The sequence below is a fragment of the Ammodytes marinus genome, assembly GCF_949987685.1.
Source record: "Ammodytes marinus genome assembly, chromosome: 19".
In the NCBI taxonomy this organism is placed as follows: Eukaryota; Metazoa; Chordata; class Actinopteri; order Uranoscopiformes; family Ammodytidae; genus Ammodytes; species Ammodytes marinus.
The window spans coordinates 5,321,343-5,345,216 of NC_137223.1; the positions used below are offsets into that span (position 1 = coordinate 5,321,343).

The 23,874-nt window shown below is 41.8% G+C and overlaps 1 protein-coding gene across 1 annotated transcript in view; it reads left to right on the plus strand.

Moving 5' to 3' along the window:
- The window catches only part of bach2b (BTB and CNC homology 1, basic leucine zipper transcription factor 2b), a 100,671-nt gene extending 82,700 nt beyond the window's left edge, over positions 1-17,971 (plus strand). Inside the window, exons 4-6 of the mRNA XM_080048360.1 lie at positions 3,214-4,722; positions 15,850-16,056; positions 17,234-17,971. Of these exons, the coding sequence (XP_079904486.1) occupies positions 3,214-4,722; positions 15,850-16,056; positions 17,234-17,698 (2,181 nt within the window). The 3' untranslated portion in view covers positions 17,699-17,971. The remainder of the gene's footprint in view (positions 1-3,213; positions 4,723-15,849; positions 16,057-17,233) is intronic.
- The last annotated feature ends 5,903 nt before the right edge of the window (positions 17,972-23,874 follow it).

Below are 23,874 nucleotides of genomic sequence, written 5' to 3' on the forward strand. Positions count from 1 at the left end.
CTATGTCACATCCACAGAGAATGTTAGCAGATGTGGAAATAAAATGATTATGAGAATTCATATTTGAGCCCAAATATCAGCCATCAAACCACAGCGAGCATATCTTATTTACATAGCTTTTTATAGCATGTTTGATCAAATGTGATCACTGGCAATGTAGGTAACAGGGCCACAGATAGTAACGTATAAACCCATCTGGGGAAATGTTTCCAGCTGTCACTGCCCATGCAGCTGAAAGAAATACTGAGAGATCTGACAGCTGTGCCTCGCTTCACAGTGCTGCATTTACAGTATGAAATAAGAAGAAAGACATGTATTTATAGCTATTCAACCAACTCACAGTTACTAGTAGTGGCTTCTAATAAGCAGCTGTGGTTTATGGGAGACAACAATGCGTAATGGACACAATGAATGGATGGTGGAATGAATGGATTTAAGTTATAAACTTACTGTAGGTTAAGCAGCTAACATTAATGTCAATATGACCCCCTTCTTTTGGGGATTTTTGAGCAAAAACACTAACGAGAAAATACTTTAAGATTAGACAGAAGGCAAAACATAGTTTTTTCAAGCAATAGTCAATTTAGCGATTATTTTGCTATTTTGCTGTTTAGAATAAAATCATAAAATTAATAAAAGGTCCAAAATGTACATTTAGGTGCTTGAAAGTGATGAAATAAAGACACTGAAAAAGCTTGAAAAGTTCATTCCCACTGAAAAAAAAGTTCCAATTCTGTATGTTCCCAACATTGTGTTCCTGACAGTGTAACCAATAAGCAGAAAGAGCATTTAGACCTAAATCTTAACATCAATCTAAATATTGAAACGCACAGTTTATGTTTTCTGTGTGTTATATATACTACTGCAAAATGGAGAGGAATGGTCAGACATAAGACTAACAATGCTGTTTACAGATCAAGCCAAATAAACAGTATAAATGTCAGTGTGTGTGCTTGAGTATAAGCCAACCACAGATCCAGTTTAGTACAATCGCATTACACGCACTCTTACAGATCACTGAGATGGGCTGAAAGTCAAGTTGGAATCCCACAAATTAAAGCTCTAACTCTCATAACTGCTCTTTAATCACAAGATCCTGCATTCGGGGGGTCATGTTCATTTCAAATGGCCCCAGACACATCTTCCATTGTGCTGTTGAGGTTCTGAGCCTCCAGTATTTATTATCTCTAATTTCACACAGAATGTTTTGCAGGGTGAACATAAGGGTGAAGCCAATAACCTACTGCCTCTACCTTTGAAAAAGAAAAAGCAGCAACATAGTTCACATGTTTATTCATCTTCTTTCAAGCCTGATGATTTTAATACATTTTTAGCCACCCTCAGACGACCTCCAGCTATTTTCTTTTTTTTTAACTGGCGTGTTTGGCTCTCCTCGCACACACTGCCTTAGTGTTTTTTTCCAGGCAGGATAAAATCTAAAGAGCAAAATTCTCTTGTTTTTTGTAAGCTTGATTACGTAGGAAGAGAAAATCCTGTATTACAAAGTGGGGTGTCTGGTAGAGAAAAGCTGCTTTAGTGCACACATACTAGCACATGGTGCATACTGTTCCACCCCGTAGGGTCATTAATCTTCCTGGTTTCCCCACAACAATGGCAGAAAGACAATCAGTGAACAAACAGAGAGCTCATTAAAAGCACACTGTGCTGCTCATCCCCTTTACATGTGCAGGCCATTGTTAAGTCTTGTAAGAAATACTTTTTACATCACTCAGCTTCGCAAACGCTGCATTGTACAGCTCAATATCCTTCCCCGATTCAAAGTGACCCCCTTTGTAATTGCCTTTACGAGCTAACCTTTTTCTGTGTGTCTGTGTGTGTGTGTGTGTGTGTGTGTGTGTGTGTGTGTGTGTGTGTGTGTGTGTGTGTGTGTGTGTGTGTGTGTGTGTGTGTGTGTGTGTGTGTGTGTGTGTGTGTGTGTGTGTGTGTGTGTGTGTGTGTGTGTGTTTGTGTGTGCTTTGATTGCATTTCCCTGGAGTGCCAAACAGTAATTTGTTTGTCGCCGGGATAAGGCTTGCAGGGATTGGGTGGCCATAGGCTGAGTAAAGAGATACACACACACACACACCTAGTGTGAACCTCATGCTGATCTGATGAACTAGCAGACACAAGCTTTGTATTAAAGCCGGCTCCTCTCTCTGTCTGTGTGTTGGGTAACAACGACAGCAGCAGCAGCAGAGGGCAGCCCGGGACTACTGCAGGCTCAGGAGTTTACCTAATTATGGCATTAACTCTAAATGGAAGGCTTCCCCTCTATCGTCCCGCGCCACATGGCCTCAACAGGGATAAGCCATAGTCCCCCATACAAACCATTAGGCTTTACGAGCACTTGACCCGAGGAAGCCCAGGGGCACTGACACAGAAAGTGAGGCCGGGAGGGTGGTGCCTTGGTGGGAGACCAGTACTAGATACTCTCTCTTTTTTTTCCAAACAAAATGCAAAATGTATTGGCTAAACAATATCTTACCTCAAGGTGGAGTTAGCAATTATGGAGGATGCTTGATGTCAAAATCAGTGAATTCATTTTTTCAGTGTAAACACACAAAGTGCAGACAGGTTGTGGATCGTGAGGAGATAATCACTGATATTGACAAGAAGCATTCTCCAGAATCACTGACTTCACTTTTAAGAAATTTGGTGTGCATTGTGAATTGAATTAGTTTTTGTCAGATGTGATATCCCAAAACGATTTGATAGTATCAGTATCACAGCTGTTACAACTGATACTTGATAAAAAGGCACATAAGGCAGAACTCAGATTCCCTCTGTCAACAGCTGTAGCAATTCAGTGAATGCTAGGCATGAATGGCATTAACCTTTTGCCTGGATTTCCTACCTCAAGTCATTAAGGGTTTTGCAACAAACAGTAGTGGCTGGAGTGGGTGTGTAGGCTAAACCAATGATATGACCGCAGAGCAGACAGTGGTGCACTGCTGTAATGTCCCACAGATTCTTATTATGACCATGAGGCTGGACACACAACCTGCCAGCATCCCCAGTGCACTATAGAGTTCTTATTTACCGCTGTATAGAATGTTCAGTGCTGACCATTTAAAAAAAAAAAAACTTTAACCCGTACTTTACAGTGTTTGTTTATGGATGTCGGAGCTGTCGGGTTATCTCACCACACTCCAAGTGCTCCGAACAATTGCTGTGCTGATGGTAATGCTGGCAATTTCCCTGTTTTTTTCGCAGGTCACTGCCAGGGGATTCGCCCCATTGTTGCAGTTTGCCTACACTGCTAAGCTGTTACTCAGCAGAGAAAACATCCAGGAGGTCATCCGTTGTGCCCAGTTCCTGCGCATGCACAACCTGGAGGACTCATGCTTTCGCTTCCTGGAGGCTCAGCTGCGCAGCGAGGAGGACGGCCTGCTGCTCTGCCACAAGGGGGCGCCGGAGGCCAAGCACTCGGAGGATGAGAGCATGCAGCCAGAGGTGGAGAAGCCCACGTCCCCGGGGCCCCTCGCCTCACCCAGGCCCCTCACCTCCTTCCGACACCCCGACGACGATCGGCTAGCGATGGCTATGCCCGCTGACCTCGTGGACGGCCAGCTGGACTTTGATCGGCACGGAGCTTCAGACCTGCCAAGATGCCCTAAGTACAGGAAATACCAGTGGGCTTGCAACAAGCACAATAACGACACCTCCTCAAACACCAGTACCTCAGGTTTTCCAAGCACATTAAAGGAGAGCAGTGTTAGCGGGGCAGTGCCGGGTCAGGGCAGGCTTCCTCTGGCACAGATCAAAGTTGAACCCCACGCAGAAGAAGAGGCCATCTCATTGTGCCTGTCGGGGGACGAGCAAGACGTCAGGGATCAGGACAGTGTGACGGCCATGGAGATGGATAACCCCGTATCTGTGGAAAGAACCAAGAGAACCAAGTCCCCTTCCTGCCTTCGAGCCTTCTTTAAGAAAGGGGTGGACCTCCCCAGTCTGCCCAACACATCACAGCAGCTATTCGCCAACAGACTTGCCTGCCCCCAGGACAAAGGAAACTCTCAGGGAGATCATAAAAAAGACTTCAGGCCTTTCACTAGGGAGCTGGCTCTGTCGGTTACAAAGGACATAGTAGACGCTTTCCCTGCAGGGTTGTCCCTCAAGTCTGCTTCCTGTGATGGGGTCTGCAAACAGGAAGTGGAGATAGACCGCCGTAGTGTCATATTTTCCTCAGGGGCCTGCAAACGTCTGGGAACGCCAGCGCATTCCTACCCTGGTGGGAACTCTTTGGAGATGGAGCTCTCTGAGCACATGCCAAAGAGCATGTGGGCTGGAGCCAGCCAGTCCCTCCCCACCTCCCAGGCCTATTCTCCCAGCGCCACCTCCTCCGAGCCCCCGATTCTGTGCCGCCCGCGGCCCAACACCAGCTGCCCAGTGCCAATCAAAGTGTGCCCGCGCTCTCCACCCTGTGAGACACGCACCAGGACTTCCAGCTCCTGCTCCTCTTACTCCTATGCAGAGGACGGCAGCGGAGGCTCTCCCTGCAGCCTTCCCCAGTTTGAGTTCTCCTCCTCACCGTGCTCCAACGTGGCACGCTGCCTCAACGTGGACCAGCAGGAGCAGAGTGTGGGAGGGGATGCCCTGTTTAACCAGGTGCGGCCCAAGATCAAATGTGAGCAGTCCTATGGCACCAACTCCAGCGACGAGTCGGGCTCCTTCTCAGAGGGAGACAGTGAGTCCTGTCATGTACGGCCTGAAGGGCCAGAGGTGAGTGTTAAACGTTGTCTCTCCCGTGTAATGCACAATGTATCACCTTCACGCTCAACTCCGCCGTGGCTAATTATATTGCGGTGGCCTGCTCTCCAGGTCTGCATTAGCAGTCATTAAATCATCATGTAATTGAAGCAGGAGTGTTCGCTACAAGATTTACAGCACCACCAAAGGGCAGCGATGTGCTTTGATATTATTAATCTGCTTTATGAACTGCTGGAGATCTGTGTAATGAGTCTGAATATTTGGGCCCAAATGCACGTGGACAGTTTATATGTAGGAGGCTGTATTGCTGTTATTAAAAATGTGATTGGCTGATCATCTTAGATGAGAGTAATGTGTGTAAGAGAAGCATTGCAGGCAACTGAAGGGTCAGGATTCTCCCAGGGTAAAACCTCCCTCTACTATCTTTCGTCCCCACCATTGCCAACTATACTAACTCGCAATGTTTCCCCCAGTAGAATGGAACTCTGCCCATAATCATCTTCTAATTCAGTGAAGCCTAGACAACTTTTGACAGTTCTGATCTATCAAGAATTAGCTGTGATGCCCAGAAGGGGCGGATTTAGTCTTTCTGGGGCAAATTCAAGCACAAGACATCTGTAAAACCTTTCAAATCAAATTCAAATGGCTTCACTGGGATGTAAGATGCGAAAAAATAAAGAATCAAAAAACATTACACAATGTTTTGTTTCATACAAACATTAAACACATCAAGATTCAATACACACATCCACCTTCAACTATGTATATTAATTTTGTCTCAGGACTACATGTCTTGTGCATTATCTTCTCACTTTAGTAACCCAAGATATATTCTATCTATCTATAAAGGACTTAGGCAACAGTATACTTATGTATATATATACTGTAAGTAAACATAGTTGCACTCATGAATGAACTCATGAATTAAGCATTCTGATTTCATTTTGAGAGTATCGAATTTTAGAAAGACATACTTAAGTAGTAAAAAGTTGTTGTTTTTAAAACTCTCTTTACCATACGTTTGTGATTAGTTGATTGAGTCCCAAGGCAATTGCCTACCCTTTGTTTAATGAGAAGGACCGCCTCTGACACCCTGCAGCTAAAGTGAAGGTGTGCGATGCATCACAAAGAGATTTACAACCAATACAGTGCATTAGCCTACAGCACTGTGCTATGGTCGTTAAGTATAAATTGGAGGAGCCTTTGAAGAGAGTTTAACGTGATTGGGGCGAGAGGTTGAGCTCTGTGTCTCATGATGGGACTGTATAATGCAGCTCAACAGTGCTGACAAGGATCAAATCAAATCGGTTTTATTTGTATAGCCCAAAATCACAAACACATTTGTCTCAGTGGGCTTTACATTTCATACAATATGATATATGATACAATATGATACAATATGATACAATATGACACCCTGCCCTTACACCCTTAGCTCGGCTGAGAAAAAACTCCCAGTAAAAACCCTTTACCGGGAATAAAAAAAATTGAAGAAATCTCAGGGAGAGTCGACAGAGTAAGGGATCCCTCTCCCAGGACGGACATGCTGCAATAGATGTCATAAGTAGAGAAAAATCACGAAGGAATTTGATCATTGACCAGGTGATTACATGGTAATACTAAAGTAAAGAGCGAATAGTGTGGATGCAGGAAGACTTCAGATGCTGCCAGAGGATCCACACCGTCTCGTCTCTACCAGGGAAAACTAAGGTTTCCATCGCCAGGATTACATCCCACGTCAAGGATGAATAGCCAATCCCCTAATTGCCCTCCCCGTAATCCAACAGGGCAGACAGACGGCCTTACAAGCTGCAGCCTAGACCGCTGCTGCTGTTGTTGTTGTTTACAGGCGAAAAGATCAGCGAGGGACTCTCTAAATTCAACCAGCGGAGCACAGTGCAGGTAGCCTAGTCCTACCAGACCATGAAACAGAGCGGAAGTAAGTGGGCGGGCGGTGCCAGGCTACAGTGCAGGTGTAATAACATAGAAATGACCCATCAGAGGGGAGAAGCCAAAGACAATTAGGTCAATTCACAAAGAGCAGCTTTGCTTCATTGCAGTTACGCTGCCATTAACTCACTTGAATTAAACTTACTGTCAGGTGGAAAATCTTGTATCTCCAAAAAAATGTCTTTCAAATACTGTTAGGAGCTGGGGAAATGAGCTATAATATGTTTTCCATGGTTGAGATTTGAAAGCAAAGGCAATTACACAGCACTACATTCAGTTATGGGAATTTTCACATTACACTGCCATTGCCGTACGCCTTCCTCTAGACTGACACCATATGTTGTGCTTTTGCAGTACATGATCTTGGGTGTATACGACCATGTAACCACCAGGCAAGTCTTGACTCTTGTGTGATGTTACATCCATTGCTGGAGGTGTAGAGTTATTTTTGACGAGCTTGGTGAAGTGGGCTTGCTCTAAATACGCAGTGGGGGCACAGAAAGGGAGAGAAAGTGCTGCGTTGCCATGGCGATAAGATTCAGGGGTTGGAGCTACATGACAGGATTGTGCTTTTTTCAGTTCCGCTACAGAAACCAAGAGCTGGCAGATTAAGAGGCTCTGCAGTAATGTGTAATTATTACCTCCGGTAGCGTGGCACATAACACCCATCGCCCATCAGATTGATGGGGCCTTTAAAGGGCCTGCTGCTGAATGTGCAGCTGTAAATTATGTGGGATTGATTTACAGCGCTGAGCTATCAACCAGGAGAGCAGCCCGAAAAATGACTGGTAGACTTTTACTTCCCTATGTCATTTCCCTTTGTAGATATGACTGCGTTTTATATATGTTTGTGTCAGCCATTGTAGGCACTCCATTACTCCACACACTATATCCTCTGCCAAATCCCGTACATGGGGTTATCTGCCAGCTTTCCACTCACTATCAAAGGCTGTTGATAAGATGCTTCATGAATGAGTGCTTCCCAGACCTGCCTGCTCGACAGTTTATTAGCCTGACGTTCTGTTGAAGGTCACAGAGAGGTACTTAGCTCAGTGTTAGGTTGCTCCCCTATGGCCTTTATGTGGTAACGAAATGCTACCTCATGCTTCCTGGGCCGCTCTTTTTTCCTACCGGCTCTCTCTGTAAACCAGCCGCACAAACAAAGTGGTCTACTGGCGTGCTGGCCTAACTGTGTTTGCAGAGCAAATTTCTGTGGGGGAAAAGCTTAGGTATAAATAGCTTCAGCCAAGGCCTGTGGGCTGGACACAATGATTCCCCATGAGGAAGGAAGTTGTTAAATTGCAGGCCAGTCTGACCGAAGCATAGTCATTCAAGGTAGCCAGAGTCACTTGAGGCGTAGGGAGCTATCAGCAGCTTCATAGAGCAGACACAGTCACCTTAAAGGTCACATAGTAGGCTCATTTTCAGGTTCAAAGTTGGAATTTTGGTTTCCACTAGAATCTAGGGAAGAGAAATAATATATATTTACTTTCCAAGTGTAGCTTGTGAGGATATTCAAGAGGATTGACCCACTGGGTCTGTTCAGATGTGTCTTAGAGTAAATTGGTGACCAGTAAAACGTCTAGCATACTTTTTCTAGGTATTGTTTTGTAACCAATTACACTGATGAATGTTGCTGACCTTTTCATTCATTATTACCTGTGCTAATGTTTTAGCAATAATCAGCTTTTCACAATTGCTACAAAAAAAAGATGAATTTATATGCAATTAAATGAAGCAGTTTTTTGCTCAACTCAGTACGGGGATCTTATTTAGCATTTATTTTTCATGTACATGAGAATGTATTATGAATCCCTACAGCACAAGTGTACCTCATTGTGTGTCTTCCACCCAGTTGCAGTGTAGGCGTTGAGCTCACTCTAGCGTATAGTCTGGCCGCAGTCTTGCAAATATTGATCTCAGAGCGAGTGGGAGGAACGAGGAAGTAGCTTTAGACATCAGCACATTGTTTTGGTTTCTTTTTATACATCAGGTCGAAATATGAAATATGATGAACGTGTGACAGGAAGTGCACATACATTAATACCCTGAACAAATGCCAGATAACCTTTCCACCACTCTTGATATGACGTGGCTGTGGTCGGAGTGTGATTTGCCATTCATAATGTCAGCTCTGGAGCTGTTTACTTATTTTAGTCATAACCCATAGTGAAATAAGTTTCATTCCCTGGGCACTAAAATGTATTAAAGCAACATGAAAACGTGTATCAGTGTTAGCTGGCAAAGAAAAATACAGTTGTTTTGAAGTGATTTAGTGGAACGTATACACCTAAAGTGTAGATGAATGGGAGCATATTTGACTGCTGAAGTAATACAGAAAGTTTTCTCGCGTGTGATATATGGAATTATTCAAATTAAAAGCGAAGGGGATTTTTGCCCTTTAATTTTCTTCTTAAATCTATATTTAACAAAGGCAATTGTGTATACAAATGTGTTAATGTCAACAGGGGGAGCCTTTTATTCTGTAACCTAGACTAGAGTTTGCAGGAGTATTGTTTGAATTGAGCAATAGGAGTGCTTTTAACCCAAACATTTTACTTTGAAATGTTTATTTATGTAGGTGTATGCATGTACGAACATTGTTGTTACAAGGTAATGGGATACAGGGCTTCTTCATTACCCCAAAATGGCCCCTGGAGTATACACTGCACAGCCCTGCGTGCTGCCTAGTATGTGTGACCTCAGGACCAGCTGGGGCAAAGAAATGATTCTATTCCTATACCTGTGACTTGAGGATGCATTAACTATGCGTTCCAATCCCCATACTTCCCTACTATTTAGTATGCCAAAAAAGATTTAGGATGTCCCAATGCATGCGCGTCATTTTTAGTATGCTAAAAATATCTAGATGCCCTATTAACTCCAATAGCATTTTGCAGTATTCATCTTTATTCTTGACATTTCTCGACATTATGAAAAACAAATCTTCCTTTTTTTTCTCCCGTGGCCCTTAAACTCTTCTGTACTTTAGTATGTAGTGTAGTAGAAAGAAAGAGAATGTGATTTTGGAATGCAGGGTAAGTGTGCGGCTACCTTCCAGTGGTATCCTGACAGATTCTTGCCGGGTTGATTTTGGTTACGTTGTTGAAACGAATTCCAATAAATAAGTTGGCAGTCACACTCCTATGCTGCAAGTTTTGTTCCTAGCTGATATTGCTTTTCTGGGTTTTCTGTTGATGAAGTTCTTACACATTTCTCCTTAGTTAAAGGTGTACTGTTATATTTCACAAAATTTTCTCTACATGTAATTCAACAACAAAAACAATTATTTAAGGGAGCCTGTAACCAAATGTAAGAGTATAATATGTTTGTAAGCGAAACAGTGGGCCCTGCTGCTGTAAACAACAGTGGATCAGTTACTTTTAAGGACGATTTCTAACTTCAAACAGTGTTCCAGGGATCACATTTTCCCGTGAGTAAAGTTTGTTTGATTAGTTATGAGAAAATACCTTAGGAAACGTTCACTTGACCCTTGTTCTTGTGTTTGTATCAGACAAACTCCCATTGCTGCTGCCAGTTAAATTTTTTTGATTTGATTTGATTCAATTTATTTCAGACATATCAAACATACAAAACAAAATGAAAAGCATGGAAATACAATAAACAAAAATTATGTTTTCACATAAAAAAAAAATTAAAAATAAAAGAAAACAAATTATCTGTATTGCTGAGATATGCCTGAAAAGGAGCAGGAAGAAGTATACACTTATTTAATTCTAAATCATTCAAACTTTTTCCCATGAATACATGCTCATGAGTGCTTTTAAATAAAAAAGCTTTTTATGAACCTGGTATAGGTTGTTATATAATTTAATAATATAATAACATCAGTCAGCAGGAGGGCAACACAGCAGCCAAATATTCATATGAAACATTTGATTTTTTAATGGCATTAACCCCCAGGAAATAAGATTAACGACTGAACCTCTCAACACTATCTCTATCAAGATCTGACGCGTATGTGTGATGCTGCTTCATAATCCTATTTATAAGCATGCCAGATGTAGCAGGGTTAATTACAGAGATACCATGAAACACAAGTGTGCAGCATTCTAAATGTCATCTTCCAAGATAAGATCTCATCATGGTTTGGATTAAATAAGGGACAAGTAGTATTACACAAACCTGGAGCAGAGGCGTCAGGCAGCAATCTACTGTATAATAATCAGAGTAGTGATAGCCCCCAGTGCCTTTGTTTGATCATGCTGCCAGTGGGGAAAGTACTTTTATGGGGATTTTCGAGCTTCAGAGCAGGTCAAGACACAACAGATGAGCCCAGAGCAAAGTGAGCCCATAGTCATCCATCTAGACGTCCACCCTGCTACCATCTCCCCCTAAGGTCTACACCTGCGGCAGGCTGCCAGCTGCCCTGGCCTTGCACACACTGAAAATATATCCTATACCTCACCAGTATTGAATGAATGAGCCTCATTGTTTCAACACAAAGCAAAGCCAAGGTATCTGTTGTTCTACACTCTATCGAGTCTCTTCGCTAAGCTATAGGCTAACCACCTCCAGCTCTGTATTTGGTACAGACGTGATATCTCACTCTGTGAAAGAACGCCAATTAGTGACATTCTTAAAATGTGGAATCATGATGGTGGAGCGGTATTGGTAGGTTTTGTTTAAAGGAACAAAATGACATTTTTATAAAACAAGTTCTGTCCCAGTGGGGTCATCCCTATGTTTCCAGGGCTCAACGTTCCCACATGTGTATGGCACTAAATGGGACATTTTAAATAACCTCATATTAGTTTTTTGTGGATAACATACAGTTGTAAAGTAAACAACTTGTGACTTGCTTTTCATGGTACATTCACGATGTGTTAAATGTACCTGATTGATTCAACTGGCTTGAGTTATATTATGCCTTTTCAGTCCAACTACTACTACTAGGAGGTAGCAACAGAAATGTCACTCCGGACATGTGGACGGATTTTGAGTGATGCATTTCTGTTAACAGTACACAGTGTCATATACTGTAGGCTTATAACAGATGAGCCCCACTTTTCACTCTGCTACCCATTTATTTGCAGCATAATGACCCAGAGAAAGAGACCAACGGAAGACAATCGAGAAAGTAATATTAAAATCCACAACAGTGGGGGGTGAATGTATGACCAGCCGTTGAAGCACACTCTATCATCCCCTTGCCTATGCTGCTGTCTGAACTGGTTCTCGCGGGCGGAGTGGCTAAATTTAGCCATTTCCCTAGTGTACCAGTGACTGGTGGTGGATGAGGGAGGGGTTTAAAACCATCACAAGGTCGCAGTGTCCCACTTCCCCGCTGTCTTCTAGCCTGGTTTAGCCAAAAAGGTCCCATCAGATCCTGTAGTGGGAAAACCTACACTCCCTTCTGTAACTGCCATCCGATCCTAAAGAGAGTCATCTTCTCCTCAGCCAGAGATGATAGTGGCAGCCCCGTATTGATGTTTTATAGCTCTGCTCCCCACCTCCCCTTTGAGGCTGGAGCTGTCATGCCCTGGCACAGTGTACAGATGAGAGGGCCGACCGTGGCCTTGAAAGCCAGGGGACATTATTTATTCATGTGTCTGCATGCAGATGTCGGGGAGCCGAGATGAGAAATAGCCGGGGCCCTCCCGCTGGCTGGCTCCGAGGGCTGCGCGCCTTTCTAATGAGGGAAACTCATTTCTGTCTCACAGGGGGATAGATTGACAGCTAGATTTGCTCTTCAGTGCGAGTCCTTTCAATGAGTAGACACCTGGCTATAGCTTCAGTATATCCCCCCTGACTGCAGTGCTTACACCAGGTCATGGGCGTACAGTAGGTTTCCTTTCAACATAGGGAGGGATACGTTAAGCGCGGGGGCAGAACATTTTCAGCCTCAAACACTTCATTTCCTACATACCAGTGAATTGTTATGCACAAATGTGTGCATTATCTGAATCAACTGATGAGGGAAATGTCTTTATTTATGCAAAAGGAAAGACAACAATCAGGTACCCAGTGACATGATTATAATGGAATATAGCCTAATGCAGTAAGGCTCTCAGGCATTCTGTATTGCTTTGTAATATTTATTCTCCTGTATTGTTCAAAATGTGCTGCACATTCAACATACAGTATCACACGTCTTTTGGGATGTTGTCAACAACCAATCTATGAGAGAATGAGACCTTGTTAAAGTGTCCACATAGTAGCTACCTGTTTCACCTGTGTGCGCTGAAAAAAAAAACAGTGTTAATACACAGTCTAGGCTCTGTAAATGGCCAAGTTGCTAGCTACGGTGAGCCCCCTTTGTTTAGATACCCTTTGCTTTCTTACTCGTTTACGGAGCCTACGCTTTGTATTAACACAAAAAACAATTTCAGTGCCGACAGGTATGGCTACCGGATCATGAGGAGATATTCACTGATTTTGACCGAAAAGTGATTTTGAAAACAAGCGTTGTCCAGAATGGCTGAGTCCACCTTTAACATAAAGGAAGGAGAACTCTTTTGGATCAAATTCAGAATTCAATCTAATTCATAAACCCTGGACGTAAGAAAGTGAAACTGAATCCGTTGGTAAATACATATTTACAGGAAAGACAGATTTTGCCTCTTTTGGGCTGTCTTAGATATGATTTTAAGGTGGACAAATGTACCTCTTCTAAATATTGACGTGGAGCGTATCCCATTCATATCTTTTATTATTTTTAAATACTCCAAAAATACAAATGTGTGTTCCAAATAAGAAGAAAATAATCAAAAAGTGATGTATTGAATAGGAAGTACAGTATGGTTATTGTAAGCCATTAATGAATTGAATTTACAGAAGACAAATACTTTATCTTGATAAAAGCCGTTACCAAATGACTTACAGCCTGAAAGAGTGTACAGAACGTATAGTGTCTGCTGTGGAAACAGAGCTGCTGCAGCCGATATGTCTCTGCAGTCATGTGATGAGAGCCATTAGAGCTCTCCAGGGAGCATGTGGCATCAGCCAGGTACAGAGGGAGAGGGAGAAGTCCCAGGGCTTTGCTCCACTTCCTCCTTTGTTTGACTCTGTTCTTCCTGCAGCCACAGGGAGGGAAGGAAGAGAAGAGAGAGAGAGAGAGAGAGAGAGAGAGATGCTGCTCCACTCATCTCTGCCAAGCTCTCCGGGCTGTCTGTCTTCCACTGGCTCTTTGTTATGCCTCTACACTATAGCTGCTTCACTGGCCTCCTGCCTTCAGCTACTGCTCCCTCCCTGGTGTGCTCCGATAGCGCTGGCGTGGATGTGCCTGTGATGTGCTTATCAGAAGGTTTGCCATCACCTTAGGGAGAGAGAGGCTGAATTATTGTTGCTTTACAAAGTGGTAAAAAAAAAATAGGAGAGTAAACAAATAGAAGCTTACTTGATATGGTCTTACTGTATATCTTTGATTTTTGGATGGCATTGCTAAATCACTGCTGCATAGAATCCCTTTTTTGTCAAAAATCAGTAAATATCTCTTCACGATCTGCCACCTGTGTGTGTGTGTGTGTGTGTGTGTGTGTGTGTTTGTGTGTGTGTGTGTGTGTGTGTGTGTGTGTGTGTGTGTGTGTGTGTGTGTGTGTGTGCGTGTGTGTGTGTGTGCTGAAAATAAAATCTGGTGTTAATAGACAGCCTATAGGCTCCGTAAATTGCTATGTTAAAACCAAAGGTGTGTAAGCAAAGGGGGCCCACTGTAGCTGACAACATGCCCGTTTACAGGGTCTATTACCAGCTGGGTTAGGTATTAACACTGGATGCTTTTCAGAACGGTGCGGACAGGTAGCAGATGGTGAATAGACACTCACTGACTTTTACAAACAAGCATTATCGCTGTAACATTAGGCAATGGTAGGCATTTGCCTTGGGCCAAGTTACCATTTGGGCCCCATAAAATGCCTCATGAAATTTTGGTTAAGGTACATAATATTACTTTTCACACATTGATTATGTCTTTCTGTAAACCAATAACCCTGAGTCCCCACTACATTGGACTTCCACATGATCTTACTGTGTGTGTATATGCGGAAATACTGTAAGTCAGCAGAAGACTACAGTATTAAACAAAGAAAGAGTTTATTGTATTGACAAATGAAGAGAATATTCCATACTCTATATTGCTGTAAAGAGGTGTAATCGTGAGGAAAACCACATTTATTTTGATCATAACCTTTTTACAGCTACTGACAACACCAATACTAAAGAGCAGCTTCCATATTCATAATATGAATATGTCAATTCATTTGTTAATGTTTAATGTCTTTATTATGTGAGTATTTGTTCTGTCCATTAGACAAATAGTATGTTGATGCTTTAATGCACAATGCATTGAATCTGAAGTAAAGAAGTTACACGTACAGTAGGTCTTTCTTAAATAAGGGTTGAAAAGAGAGAAAACAGTAGACGTTACGGGGGGGGGGGGGGGGCCTCCATGTCTGTGTTTGCCTTGGGCCCCAACATGGCTAAATGTGCCCGTGCATGTGCTGCTAGACACCCATGTACACATACAGTTCAGCCCCCAGGAATCACCTGACACTGATTTGTATGAGGTTGACAAGTCACTGCCCCCTCAATCTGTCGCCCTGGCCCTTTTCCAGGAGCTACGGCACAGATGGGAGAGGCACTCTTTTCTTGCATCACCTTTTCCCCTCTGTGGGAGAATGTGCTTCATGTTTAAATGATGAGAGGTAGAGAGTTGTAGGCATACCTCGCTCTGCCCTGCCCTGTGGAGCAGTGCCCTGCCATGTGGAGCAGTGCTCTTCTGCCATCTTGTGGTCAAATGTAGTAAGTGTTGTTACCTATTGCTCCTCTCACAAGTGTCTGCTACATTTAGTCACAATCCTTAATTCATCTCACTCATTGACTATAATAGTCAATATAATACTATAACATAATAGAATATGTCCACTGTGTGCTTCCATAATACATGTAGACATATAAAGTTTGTACTCATTATAAACAATTAATGATGTAAAATAAATCATATAGACTAGAGCAATGTAATACTTTTTATTAACCTTTATGTTAAAACATGAGATAATCCAGTGATTGGGATGAGAAACGAAGACAAACATGTGTGCCTCTCACCCCAAAGTTCAAGGAGGGGTCTCAATGTTTTTTTTTGTCAGCAGTGTCTAACCTCAATTCTGACTCCATTCTAACGTCCTGTCTGTCTGATCTGTATCTTCCTCTTCCTCTTCCTCTGCCTCCCAGGTGAAGCTGCCTTTCCCTGTCGATCAAATCACAAATCTTCCGCGGAACGACTTCCAGATGCTGGTGAAGATGCACAAGCTGAGCTCCGAGCAGCTGGAGTTCATCCACGACGTGAGGCGGCGCAGCAAGAACCGCATCGCCGCGCAGCGCTGCCGCAAGAGGAAGCTAGACTGTATCATGAACCTGGAGTGTGAGATCAGGAAACTGGTGAGTCTTCTGCTATACCTGTCTGTCTGTCTGTCTGTCTGTCTGTCTGTCTGTCTGTCTGTCTGTCTGTCTGTCTGTCTGTCTGTCTGTCAGTCAGTTTTATTTAGCGAATGCAAAGTCCTTTAGCCAAGCAGTTGCCTCTTGCTCTGCTGTATGAAGGGTGACGAGTCCTCCTTTAAGCTTTTGTAGAGGGCATGCTTCAATGATGCCCGTCAGTCAGTCAGTCAGTTTGTCTGTCTGTCTGTCTGTCTGTCTGTCTGTCTGTCTGTCTGTCTGTCTGTCTGTCTGTCTGTCAGTCAGTCAGTCAGTCAGTCAGTCAGTCAGTCAGTCAGTCAGTCAGTCAGTCAGTCAGTCAGTCAGTCAGTCAGTCTGTCTGTCTGTCTGTCTGTCTGTCTGTCTGTCTGATGCTGACAGGACATTTCAGAACAGTCCATTAAAGGATGGGTTTAAGTTTTTCAACTATAGTCAGGAGGGAATTTTGTACTAAAAAACTATTCACTGGATTTGTGTAATTCAGACTGAGACACAGTTGAGCATATAGCCCCAAGGCTGGCTCAAATGCCAGACACTGCAGGTGAACAGTGCAACTTTTTCAACTTATAGATATCATCATTAAAGGTGAAGTAAGCGATTTATGTACGTTAATATAAGTGTTAAATCGCTCTTTATTCATACAGTGATCACTTACATTGTGTGCGCGTTTCACCCGTCTCACTGCCGGTGCACGTGCAGAACGACAAGATGGGTGAACGTTTATGCGCCTACAATGGCGGAGCAGGTAAAAATCCTTCACAATGTCTGTGTTGATGGTTTTTATCATGTTTTATCACACTTACGGATCTGAGAGGATGCTAGATAACTCGCTGTTTTGAAGACCGCAGTGCATTAATGTGGTGACGTGGGGACGAGGGAGGGGACTGCTAACTGCAGTAACTGACAGGAAGTTAGCTAAACTGACCATTCCGCTTACTGAACATTTAAACGTTCCTAGTGGATTACTTACTGTACATTTAAACAGAATCTTTTCAGAAATATAAAAAAAACAAAAAAAATATCTAGATGTTGTATGAAGTCAGAGTTCAAATCTGTGTCAATGTGTGTGTGTGTGTGTGTGTGTGTGTGTGTGTGTGTGTGTGTGTGTGTGTGTGTGTGTGTGTGTGTGTGTGTGTGTGTTCAGGTGCATGAGAAGGACAAGCTGCTGACAGAGAGGAACCAGCTGAAAGCGTGTATGGGCGAGCTGTGGGAGAACTTCTCCTGTCTGTCTCAGGAGGTGTGTCGAGACGTCCAGCTGAGCCCGGAGCAGGTCCAGTCCTTACACCACTACTGCCCCGTGCTGAGGCCCTCCTCTGGCCTGGAGCCCACGCCTGACCACAGCCCCACAGCAGACCACAGCCCCATGGCCAACAACACCAGCATCGACCTGACCAGCCACTCCCCGGAGCCAGAGCACCACGGCGCCCCCATGAGGAACGGCGGGGCGCACGGAGGAGACACAGACGGCCAAGAGGAGCCAGGCCGGTACACAAAGTCAGGGCTGCCCAACTCCAACTCCAACCAATCCACGGTAACAGTCGACTTTTGCCAGGAAATGACTGAAAAATGTACGACCGACGAGCAGCCCAGGAAGGACTGTACTATGTAGCGGGGGTTTTTACTCTTGTCTTGCCGTTTTTCTTTTTTTATTATTTAATTTTACTCTTATGACAAAACCCTGTCTGGGGTGTTAATGAGAGGGGTCAGCCTCCGCCAGTGTTCACTGAGACAAACAAGCTTTTTGTCCATGGTATTTATGTCTTTTTTTTTTCTTCTCTTTTTTTTGGAACGGTCGACACTAAAGTTGTCTTAACAGCAGCAATACTGTTCTAGCAGGTTCATTCTCCTCTTCGTACCGTGACAAGAGTGGGAACTTCTCACCAAAACCTCCCTTACAATGGTGCTATACTCCCCCAACCTCCGGCAGCAAACCTCTTATACAGTAGAGGGCTCTGTTCTTCATGTGTCACACATCACAACGCAAAAGTTGAACCTCATCGGACCTAGACAGCAGCTCTCTCTCTCTCTCTCTTCGTCTCTCTCCGTTGTACCGACAGTATCTCTGTGTTCTTGCCTTTCTTCTCTTTCACATTTTGCTCTTCTCTTTTTCCCACTGTGTGTGTCTCTAACGATTTTCAGTGGTGGAAAGTAACTCAGTACATTTACTCAAGTACTGTACTTAAGTACAAGTTTAAGGCACTCCTGCTTTACGTGAGTATTATCTTTTTTTAGATTACTTTATACCTTTACTCTACTACAGAGGGAAATTTGTACATTTAAAAAAATGATTTGATACATTTAGTTTCTACTCACTATTAAAAATCTAAATAAAACATCCCAAAAGTTCATGCGAGTACAGCTGAAACATTATTGGATAAATTGATTGGTCATTTGACAGAAAATATCAGCTTATTGACTATTTTGACAGTTGTTTAAATAATTTTGTTATCCAAATTTGCACACGATTCCATGGTTCAGGCTCAATATCTGAGGATGTGCTGCCAAACGAACCAAACAATCAATTTATGAATAAACAATAATTAGGTTAGGATACGTAATACTTTTACTAAGGTTATATTTTCAATGCAGGACCTTGACTTGTACCAGTGTACTTGTACTTAAAGGTGCTTCGAGGAACTTTAAAATATTTCTGTCACAGTCAACAGTCTAATTTTTCTTAATGCCTTTGTCATGGAAACACACACCCTGGAACAACAGCTGGCGTAGTAAAAACCGCTTTTGTCCAAAGGGGTCCAAGAATGAACACAAACTGAAAGTTCCTCGGAGCACCTTTTATGTAAAGGATCTGAATACTTTGTCCACCACTGCCAATCTTCTCTACCTCTTTTTATCTCACTGTCTTTTCTCTATTCTCTCCTGTCTGTGGTTCCTCTCTCACTATAATATCTCAGTGGCCATTTTGCGCCACAGCAATTCAAACTCAGGAAATAAATAAAAGAAAAACCCTCTGAATGTTTTACCTAATTCAAGGACAAAAACGTGGGATACAGCTTCTGTACAAGAGGAAGTTAACGATGCAGTTAGACTGTAAAATGTTCATATGCAAAAAAAAAAAAGTCTTCTAGCGTCTCACATTTGTATTTTTCTGTATAGGCTGTAACCGAAAACATTCCTCCTTTCTGCCTTCCTCAGCACTGAATTGAAAGACAGTAAAAAAAAAATAAGAAAGGTTTTCGCAGGCGGTTTTTAAAATGGCTATTTTTTATTTCCCACTCATCAGCAATACCATTGTATTTGGATGTTGTATAATGGTGACTTTCAAAGTGCTTGTTTGGCAGAAGAAATGTATATAGTTCTGGAGCATGATGACTGTAACAGTGATTTTGTACAGGTAGAGATGTTTCTTTTTTTTCACCAGGGGTTATATCAAGTACCTTTCTGCTAAGGGAAAAAGATCTTTGCTTTTTTTTGCTGTTTTCCTGTCCTGCCTATAACGAGTACGCCCCATCACGGGTGCTCTCAAACTCAGGAAAATCAGTTCCATACACACAGAGAGAGAGACACACACACACACACACATACACATACACGTACAGTACATATACAGACACACATAATTAGAATGTTGAGCCCTATGCATGTAGAACAAGTTTCGACATTCAAGATGGCAGGCCAGCTCCAAACCCCCTCTTTAAATGTGAAAAAAAAGTTCAGCCTTTTTTCCTATCAGTATTTAAATATGCTATTTGTGTACACTCTTGCAGACATGTTTTTTTTTTGTTTGTTTCTTCAGTATATTGCCATTTGATGTTTGGACAGAGTTAAAGAGAGAGGAAAAAAAAGTGTAGCCAAAATCTAAAGTGACATTGAACATTTCCTTTTTTTTTTCTCAAAATGATCCAGAAAAAAAGTCAATTAAAACTTTAAACTTTTTTAAAAAAAGTAAATGAATGAGTTGACTTAATTCAGGCACTTTGTTTTTTCCGGCCCCAAGCGCTCAGAGCCATTTAGCACTTCAGTGAGGGTCTCCATCTGTCTGAGACTGCAGCACTTAAACAGGAAAAACAATCTTGTCTATATGTCATTATATTGAATATACAATTGGAACCCATTTCTATGAAGAAGATGTATCCGAAAGCTAAACACAAAAAAAAAAAATGAGCTAACGTTTTCATATAAGATTGCCCACACCTTATATTTGTATTTCTTTAGGAATTGAATAAGCTAATTCAGATTTCATTTGAGGTGAAAAACAGTGTATGTGTTTTCCAAATGATTTTAAGTAACAATCATGTTAAGATAGTAACACGTTTGCCCTGCTTGTGAAATTGTTTGAACATCCTACTTTGTGATGTGCATGCTGCCTATTAGCTATAAGCCTAGTTAGTTTGTCTTTCTGTTTGCCTCGTGAGTTCCCCTCGGAGCTGTCTGCTTTTAAAATGATATTTTAAAAAATGTCTATGTATTAAGAAAGTTGAATTATTGAACCCCTCACTAGAGGCTGGCCTACGGATAACGTAAGCCCCGTGCTTTACACGAGCAGGACATACTCTAGTAGGCTACAAATGAATTGAATTGGATTGTAAAGCCGCATTCTTCGCTCTTTAAAAGCCCCAATCTTAAATGGTACCCGTTAGCTTAATTAGTTAGCCAAAACTAATGTCGTCTCGAGGCTAGACTTGAATAACATAAATATTTTCCTGTAGTTTACTATCCGCACTCTTAAGACAACTTAGTATCTGATTTCAAAAAATAAAATAAAAGTGAAAAAAAACCACACTCTCCTCTAATGGCTGACTTTAGCAGTAGGCTCATCTCTGCTGTCTAGAAAACTGTCACGCTAACAAAACAGTAATGGCCAAGCTAGCATCAAATGACTCCACTGGCTTTGTCTGTGTTGGTAATGGTCTTGGCCTTGTGGGAAAGACTCAGATTAAAAAGAAGGCACCACCTTTAATGAACCCCATTTATCCTGTTAAAAGCACAAAGTGTTACAATTCTAATGGGAAGTGCTAGTAAATCAAAATATATCGAAGAATACGGATAGTAAACCTCATATAGCCATAAAGCAAATAGCCTAGCAGCCATGTCACCACCTATTGTGTAGGCTACTCCCCCACACAACTTCGGGTGATATTTTGAAATGTGTGGAGTAGGCTATGCCGGGTAGCTCAACATATGGAACCCCAACCAAAAAAGATGCCACAGAAATCTGGGATTGGGGCTTTAAAGTTTGAATGAGAAGCTTTGGAGTTCTCCCCCCCCCCCCCCCCCCCCCCCCTGACTTTAACTGATGTACATTTTAGATGAAGTTTTGGTTATACACTGAAACAGAGTAAGTGTATTTTACCTGTCGTTAAATTGTTAAAAGACGGGTCCAAGTACATAAAGTACATAGATCCAAAACACGCACAGACACATGAACACATACACATGTATTCATATTACAATACACATAGTGCACACATTGTGGCACAGCGTTGAGTTCGGAGCAGTAGTGAGCCAGCCCTTTTTTTCCCCCCCTATTTGTGCTCTTTTCATTTTTGTATGCATATTTACTGAAGCAAAAACAGTATTTACTCATGTGGAGCTTCTACCAGGTTCAAGCCAGACAAACTAAAGTATAGCCATCTACGTTAGCTTCATTTCTGCAAACATTATGCATCTCAATTTCTAGTTATGTATTTTTTCTCATTTGCTCAATCTTAAACTTCAGAAAGCCTGTGTTGCATCGGAGAGCACCGACTCTAACTTTATGTGTTTTTTTTTCTGATTGGGAAAAAAAAGGAGTTTATTAAGTTTGTGTTGTTGCAAAACTATTGTAAGAAATGTCCCTGGGTGTCTGATGAGACGTCCTAATATTACTAGCACAGTTATCTTAGACCTGTTGCACATTTCCACTGTTGGTTCTGGAGTCAGTTCACTTAAATGACAAACAAATCAAATACAAATACAAACTCTGGCTCCTAGTCATGTAGATAGTTTGGGGATATTTGTCTGTCATACACGTCTAACAGAATGAAGCGTGTAGGGCAGTTTCGTTTGAACTGCAAATATCACTGAAAACATCACTGAAAATATTTTTATTTTTTATTTGAATTAACGTCTCATTGAAAACTTAAATAAATTCAAAATTCCCTTCACCTTTGTTCTTTTGCGGTGATGTAACAAATCTCAGACAATCTTAAAGCTTTGGCAAATGAAGCCAAAAGGTTATGCATGGTTAGCCAAGCTAGCTAAGTGAGAGTTTGCCATTTGGGTGACTGGTCCTTAAGTGTCTCAGGGTGTTAAGCATTTGAATTTTGTCAGGTAAAATGTCTTCTTAAAGATAATTTGATAATATTAATTAAAGCTGTACTAATTGATTTGTTGGCCACTTGGGGGGCAGAAGAACACAACATTGACACAGTATCACCTTTTAATGGCTAGCATATAGCAAAACAAAGCAGTATTAGCATTTATTAAGAGCCATCTTTGTGTCCACCTGATTAGTAAGATTCACTCTTATTTTAGCTCTGACAACATGTCTGTATCTTTTGCTGCTATCCTCCACTATGGTTCACCAGCTAGTCTCTAACGTCGTATCTCCAGCGCTCGGTTTTCAAAGCATTTAATTTTTTTTTCTTGGTTGAAGAACCAAAAAAAATTTAAATTATCCTCAGCCAACCCATAGACTTTACACATCCAATCGAATTGTTCATAAATTAATATTGATTAGTGCAGCTTTAGGATGTATCATTAATTCTTCTGTGGATAAAATACACCTAAAATACAGTTGGAGAATTTGTTACTTACTGTATATATGAGGAATCCTACAGGTGGCTTTGTGCATGCCAAACACCCAATGGTTATGGCCAAATACAGCAGACTGATTTGTGAGAAAAAAAATGTTTTGCTGTCGCCGTAACTCTGTTAGTGAATGCTCATAACCTTTTGCTGTGGTTGTTTCTTGTTCAGTTACACCTTTTTTGTTTTGTTGTCGTTGCTGCTCCTCTGATACAAACACTGGCTTTCCAACTCCAAAGGTTTGTTCTATAAAACAATATGAACAAAAACACATGCCTTTCACACAGATTGCTCAACTTTATTGAAAAAAACACAAATCTGGCATCCTGGTTGAATGCACAAGCTAAGATCATTGAGTAAAATATAAAAATGAGAAATGTTTACAAATAGGTGTCATGTCATGTGTGATACATTTTGCCATGTACAATTGATGGTTGGGTTCATTTGGACTGTTCCTTTGGTGTTGAGACAAAGAATGAGTTTACTCACCTTGTCTTTAATTCAAACTTTTTGGGATGGGTTGTGATGCCTTTTTGGCATTACATGGATACAAGTGCACCTCCAATATTTGCCTTAGAACTTGCAGAGGCCATAGTTCACATTCATGTGAAGTGAGTGTATGCAGGGGCCTGGGTCCCCCATGATCCCTGAGTCACCAGTGCGGACTTTCTCACACTTATCTACCTGTGAAATCCTTCATACCTCTCATAACTGGTCAATGACTGTATCAGCAAACTGCATCAGGTGTTTTTCTACATGCTTTTTACACAGATTATATGGATTATTGTATTAGTAGATTTTGGTGCATATTTTTTTTTTAAATGTAACAGCTCTTAAGCTTGTAGTTCAAGTTGTTTTTTCTTTTCTTTTTCTAGAGGACTGTTTTGTGTTAATATTGTCAATTTGAAATAGCTGTCATTTTGCTTATTCTCTACTAAGAGTTCTTACCTTTATAAGTTTTAAATGCTACGTGACCCTAATGAATTAAATGACTTAATAACCATTGTAAATATGGTATTGTGCAAACCCCATTTTCAT